This window comes from Durio zibethinus, chromosome 13 (assembly GCF_047325235.1).
Source record: "Durio zibethinus cultivar Kanyao isolate XHJ-2024 chromosome 13, ASM4732523v1, whole genome shotgun sequence".
Lineage (NCBI taxonomy): Eukaryota > Viridiplantae > Streptophyta > Magnoliopsida > Malvales > Malvaceae > Durio > Durio zibethinus.
This window is the reverse complement of record NC_143174.1, coordinates 19,846,007-19,853,285: the sequence shown is the minus strand read 5'-3', so window position 1 is coordinate 19,853,285 and position 7,279 is coordinate 19,846,007. Positions and strand designations below refer to the sequence as shown.

The window sequence follows — 7,279 nt, the reverse complement described above, 5'->3', positions numbered from 1 at the left end:
TGTTATATTTATATTAAAAATAATATTTTATATTTTAAAAAATAATATTTTATTAATTTAAATTAAATTATATCAAATATAATTTTATACAATAATAAATGAAATCGGATTCGAATATTAAAAAAAATATTATCTAATTTAAATTATATATATATATATAAAATTAGGTCAAAATTAAGACAAATAAAAATCCGTCACATTACTATTCCTAAATAGTCTGGCAAAAGTGGCCCTGATTTGTAATCTAACTATAATTGACTGTTGATATGGATGATTATGATACATAAAGCCAGTCTTTTAAATAATTTATTTATCCTAATTGGAAATTGATCACTTTCATGAACAATTCACAAATATTAATTTATTTATTCTGTTTTTTTTTTTTTTTCATCAAAAAAGCAAAACATGTGTTCCCGTTCATTAATCAGATTAGCAGAAAAAAGACAGCATTATTCCTTTGGTGTAATGTACCATATAGCCCCTCAGAGAAGATTAGAGAGATAAAAAGTGAGTGGGATTGGGCGTACGTGGGCGTGATCTGGCTAAATGCACTTTTCATGAGTGGTGAATATGGCGATCATGCCATCCAACCATAAAAATTACACCAGATTTGTCAAGCATGAAATGGAAACATGGAGCCCCCACCAAATATGCTCCATATTCAATATATAGTAATTTTAAAATTACGTTTTTATGCATAAAATAATAATTATTTTATATTATATTTAATTTATATATATATAAAATGATATAATTATAAAAATAGTTAATTATTCTTTTGATATAAAATTATTTGATTTTTTAAAAATAAAGATGAATATTTTTAATTAATAAGATTCAATTTATATATTGTACACTTAAAAATTAAATTAATAATATAAATTATATAAATTTTTAAAAAATAATTTTAACCAACAAATAAATTATTTTATTTTAATCATTATATATAACAAATATAAAATAAAATAATATTATTTAATCTAATCTTAATTATAATATCATTTTATTTTATCTTATTATAATTTTATATATTAACCGTACTTTAATTTAGAGTTTTGCTAGGAAATTAGTAATAAATAAATTATTATTTTTATTGATTTGTTTTGAAAGGATTATTGTTATTTAATTAGCATCTCATTATTAATAATTAAATATATCAAAATTTAAATTCAAATCATTAAAATTAAAATTTTAATTTTAATTATTTATCAATAAATCATATAATTTTCTATTAGTATCTGATTATAAAACAAAAGTAAAAGCTAAGTCCTTACATCAAACAATACTCAACGAGGACGTACGCAACAAAATTCCTGACATCGGTTGAGTATCCATCCTTAAATTATTCTTTGCCGAGGATTAACAAATGTTTTGCCTTGATTGGTCTCATATCTAGAAAGAGAAAAAAAAAAAAGAAAAATGAATTAATCTATGGCATGCACGAGGACAATGGGAGGAAGGTAACCACCATTTTTAACCCTATCTAAAGAAGAACAAAAATCTAAGCAGAGCTGACCGAACAAGGAAAAACACAACTACTTACTGTTCAACTAAGATCGATGCGATGCACAGCAAAGAGATTATATTTTTTGTGGAAAGTTAAAAAGGCAGAAAAGGTTAGATAGATACTGTTACCCTAATGGGGAAATTTGTCACTTTCACACCTCACCGTATTCCACCATCTGCCATCCGCCAAAAGCCAACCTCAGCATTCATGACAATGGAGTATTACATTCCTTTTTCCTTTCTCTCTTTTCCTTAAATTTTTTTTAAAGATTAATTGTTAATATATGTTTTCCCTATTCCCAATTGCAAATTATTGTTGTAGAAGATGATTCCATGGTCAACTCATGACTCGACTCCCTCTATACCCTTTCATTATTATTACTATAATAATATATATTCAAAGAAACTTACAGTTTTTTTTTAATAAAAGAACAGTCATAGAATTTTCATTGTTGAACTAGATTTCAGGCTTGGGTTATGGTAGAGAGAGAGAGAGAGAGAGAGAGGCAAGAAACGCTTTAAGGCCTCAACGTGTTGGGACCAACCAAAAGGGAAGACTTTATGATACTTTCCTCTTCTTCCCATTCTAAACACTGTAAAGTGGCATTCATTGAAAGAGATGACATAAACAGAGGGAAAGAAAGAAAAAAAGACAGCGTTTCAGCCCTTCAAAGAAAAAGCAATAGGGCTTAAAACCAGAAAGAAAAAAAAAAAAAAAAAGAAACGATACACACTCACGTTCACAAACACAAAAAGGAAATGAAAACTCTAATAATCCCATAGCAAACCTTCTTCGAAGTCATTCAGTAAAACGCTCTCTGGCACTACTAACTGATCACAAACATACTCATAATCTTCCATGCTTTGAAGCCACGGTGGAGGATAAAACCATCCATCCACTGAGTCCGCAAACATAAACTCATTCTTCAACTCAACCGAGTCATAATTTGTCCCAAGATTTGGCAGCTCCACTATCTCACTTAACTCGTCTGACCCTGAAGACAAGTCCATCTGAGAAACCAAAGACGACAGTGATGACGACGATGACAATGTAGAATTAGTTGATGTTGTCGAAGATGATGGAGAGTCAAACTTGTCCATTTGGGCAGCTTTGGCTGCCGCAGCTTGGATGTCACGAGGTGCTAAAGACACGGGTCGAGGTAAACAGTTAGCGAGTTCAGGGAAGTTGAGAATAGCTGAGTTGCCTTTGATGCTTAAAGCGGCAACGTCGTGTGCACGAGCTGCCATTTCAGGGGTAGGGAAAGTGCCGAGCCAAATGCGGGATTTTTTGCGTGGCTCGCGGATTTCGGACACCCATTTGCCCCAGTTTCGCATTCGGACGCCACGGTAAACTAGGTGCTTGCTTGAATCCCTCATTCTTTTGATCTTTTTACCTGAGGTGGTTTCAGGTTTTCCGTTTAAAGCGGTCGTTGAGCTAGGGGCTGAGTTTGGAGGTGAATGAGTTGACCCTGGAGATAAGGGTGATGTCGGAGGAGAAGAGAATGAATTGGAGCTGCTCTCTGTCTCTGAATTTTGCTCCTCAGTCATTTTTTTTCCCTATCGGTGAGTTAGAGCCACTGGAGCTATAACAAAATCCGCCACGGATTGTTTCTTTAAACGTGCGGAGGAAAAGTACACTATAACTAGGGAGAGAGTGCGTGTAGTAATATAGGGGGGGGGGGGGGCGGCTGCAAAGAGGCTTTATTTTGGAAGCAAAATTAAGGACAGGCAAAAAACAGAGTACCGGGGGGGGGGGGGGGTAGTGGTAGTTGTTTACTGCCGAACAGAGAAATTGAAAGGAAAGTGATTAATGGAGAGTGATGTTTAGTGATGGGGAATGACTTCTGTATGGAAGCAAAATAGAAGAAAAACCCAATGGGAAGTACCTGTCCTTTTTTTTGTTCTTTCTCTGCGGAGAGAAATGTCGTGGAAATATTGAATGAAGAGCGTGGGCTTTTGAAGATGAGACAGCTAGCACTTAGCCAAGCAAGGAAAGACGGATGGGAGGGGGTCATGCATCTTGCTATTTCCCCGATCAACCAAAGCCTTTTGTCCGACCATTTCCCAATGACTCATACGACACTTATAAGCATTGACAGAGTAAGCCTATGACCCACAACAGAAATGGGTCACCGTGCTAGACCCTATGGTACAATGGGGTCCCCTTCTCTAGTACCACGCAACCCCCGTAATTTAATTTGTTTTCAACTATCTTTACCAGTTTCACCCCTTCTCAATGTTCATTTCGACCCTTATCTTCTTCTTCGTTACACCATCATCACCATGATCACCCTTCTCTTATCTGCTGTCTCAATAATTCACACATCTCTCTCCATCGCAAGTTTCCCCTAGTTTGTTTGGTAGGAATAGCATAGGATATATATGCAACTATTTCATAAAAGTATATATCTTGTGAGATGGCAATCTAGGGTTTACAGTGCTGTCAGGTCATATTGCATGATTTTATTTCATTATAAAATTATATAGATTTTTTTTCCTCTGATAATTGATTCTTGATAAGGTAACTAAACTCTGTTTTTAATATCAACTTGCATACAAAAACTTGAGGCCTACATTTAATTGGGGTCGCAGGTTGGAAGCAGCAGAACAGCCTCAAACAGATCTTCAAAAGGTCCGATCGGCCAATTAAAGAATAAATGCTATTCTTGATTTTTTGCCACCCAATGAATCGAAATGTTTAAGTCTATTTAATCCTTTTTAACTAAGTTTTTGAAAACGCAAAACTCAAAAAAGAGAAAGATGAATAAATGGTGCAGAAAAATTACCAGAATTTGCTTCATCCTCTTTTATGAATCATTGATTTTCAGGTCATTTACTATTATAATTAATATCGTGAGGCCTGGGTGCAAGGCAGATTAAAGCACATTCTTGACAATGATAGTAAATGAATGTATCAAATACTATAATAAGTAGTAGAAAAAATGCCGATGGAAGAGTCAAGACATTAGGAAGCGAACCATTGCATGTGAATAAAGTGAAAGAGCTAGATGGGAAAAAAATAAACAAGAAGAAAATGAAGAAACCGAAAACTGAAGGTGCTTCGATACAGAGATCAATAGGGAAAGCCTCGGTGGTTAAAGTGATCACATGGATTAAATTCAAAGGTATCTTCATTTTAAAATAGTAAGACATAAAGAATTTTAAAATAAAAAAAATAAAAAAGAAAGTCACTATCAATCTTTTTTAAAATATAATTGATTATCAAAAAAATTATTTTTTTAATAAAATCATAAAAGTGGATTTAAAGTTTATTAAAAAGATAAATTTTGGTTTATAAAAATCAGATTGGGTTCGAAAGTCGATTATGTGTGGAAAATGATTAGCACCTCTACCACGCTCATAAATTAGTATCAATTAATCATGCGCTATTTTTGATGTTGGATGAAATGTTTTTGTTTTGAAATTTAATATGAATTCCTTTCATTTTTTAAAAACATTTTTACAAAAATTCTTTATTTAGAAATATCGAAAAAAATCTTTAAGTTAAAGAATTATTTTAAAATTCTCTAATATCTAGGTAGAATTTAAAATAAACTCTTTTCGCTCAAGATTGAACGTAATATTCCATAAATGAAAATAACATTCTTAGTGAAAGATAATTATTGTTGACTCCCCAACATCTAGGTAAAGTATTGAGAATTATTTCTTTCGAAATGTTATTTTTATTTTATTTTATAATATCAAATTTTTTTTTAAATATTTATTTCTTTTTTGTAAAACATTTCATATGAGAAAATAAATGATGATATTGTCAGATAGTAAATAAAACTACAGACAAAGAAATGCAACACGAATAACATGATGATGTATATATGTTAATGGATGTTACGTAAAGTAATGACATATAATTTTAAAGTAAGGTTCTTGAATATAATAAAACCACCCTTATTCTCCGACATTTAGGCAAAGCTTAGGTATGACTGTTTATATTTAAGATCCCATTTTATTGTTATATTTTTTTATCAAAACTTATCATTTTATTGTTAAAGCGAATTAAGGACTGGCATGAAAAACTTAATGAAATAAAATTTCTTAAATACTCCATTATCTAGGCGACATTCGAAAACAAATTATTTCAAGTGAAATTATCATGTGCGTCCTTAGGATTTTGGGATGGTCTTGGTTAGAGCTTAAGTCGAGGTTTTAAAGGTTAGGGTTTCAGGATTTTGAAGATTTTGATTTTGGGGTTTTGGTTTGAGTTTTAAGGCTTTTAAGCTTTGGATTTTAAGGTTTCGAGAGTTTAAGGTTTAATTTTAGAGTTTGGAGGTTTGGGGTTTCATTTTAGGGTTTAAAGGTTTTAGAGTTTCATTTTAGGGTTTAAAGGTTTTAGAGTTTCATTTTAAGGTTTAAAAAATTTAGGGTTTAGTTTTGGGGTTTAAAGGGTTTAGAGTTTCAATTTTAGGGTTTCAAGGGTTTGGAGTTTTGATTTTGATTTTAGGGTTTTCAATGTTTGGGGCTTTGATTTCGGGGTTTTAGGGATTTAGGGTTTAGAAATTTAAGGTTTGGATTTTAAGGTTAAAGAAAATGTGAACATCCTTAAAAACTCCAATATCTAGGTAGCTTTTCAGAATAAGTTCGATTTTCATACTTTTGGAACATTAATTAAAATTTTTTCATATATTTCCCTTTTTTATGAAAATTCATTATTATTATTATTATTATTGTTTTATTATTTATTATCCTTTTTATACCTTTTTCTTAATTAATCAGTTTAATTTTTATAATAATTCCACAACATTTAGGCAGAATTATTTGTAGAAGCATGTTTTTTTTCCCTCCAACATCTAGGCAGCGAAAATAAAAAAAAAATTTATTCAATTTTTATTATTTTTTAGATTATTAATATTATTTTTAGCACATTTATTTTTTTTTTAGGTATTATCCTACTTTGTTTTTATTTTTTTATTATTTAAAACAATCAAATATTTATTCTAACAAATTTAAAAATTTATCATGCATAAATATTAAAAAAATAAAAACTCAAAATAATAAAAATAATAATATAAAAAAATAGAAAATTAAAAAAAAAAGCTTGAACCAGACCGATCAACGGTCTGATTAATGCCGATCTGGGTCATTCGATGGTTCGATCTGATTGAACTGGATGGAGGCAGTTCGGCAAGCGGTTCGATCATACCGATTCAAGGTTAGCTGAAGGATAGATTACTAGGTCAAGTGTGTGGACCTCAGGTCGGATCCGAATCCATGTGCATATCCTCTTTGATCTAAAACGACGTCATTTTGGGCTTTACTCTTCTATATAAAACCAAATTTTTTTTAGCTTATTTTACCCCTTTTGCCTAAAAAAAAAGTCAAAGCTTCAGGGATAACTCCAAGGGCTTTGTCGGCGTCCGATCTCCTACGTCGCTACGCAGGTCATCATGCCAACTGTTGCCGATGGTTACCGCCGGTGGTCAAAAAACACTAAGAAACTTCCAGAAGCTCACCTCAATGCGATCTTTTCAAATCCAATCTCTTTTTCGTAGAAAATAGCCTTGATCGACATAGATCTGAGCTTAAAGTTTCTGTCTTTTTTTTATTTTTTATTTTTATAAATTACAACTGATATATATTTTTTGCAAGTACCTTTTTGGCATTGGGTTCATCACCTACGGCAAGGACTGTGTTTTTCTTTTTTTAGTATTTTTTGTTTATATTTGTGGCTATTTGAAAGGGAACTAGGTTAGGGAAAAAACTCGGTTTGAATGGGTATCTCGAGGGTGCTAGTATGGTGGTTTAGGGTGTAGGGAGT

The 7,279-nt window shown here is 31.7% G+C and overlaps 1 protein-coding gene across 1 annotated transcript; it reads right to left on the bottom strand.

Annotated features, from left to right (window-relative positions):
• Positions 1-1,263: 1,263 nt before the first annotated feature.
• Positions 1,264-3,795, bottom strand: LOC111304099 (ethylene-responsive transcription factor TINY-like). Its single transcript, XM_022900616.2, has one exon. It carries the CDS (start codon positions 3,052-3,054, stop codon positions 2,275-2,277), a length of 780 nt encoding a protein of 259 aa, XP_022756351.2. The 5' UTR covers positions 3,055-3,795; the 3' UTR covers positions 1,264-2,274.
• Between the last annotated feature and the right edge of the window lie 3,484 nt (positions 3,796-7,279).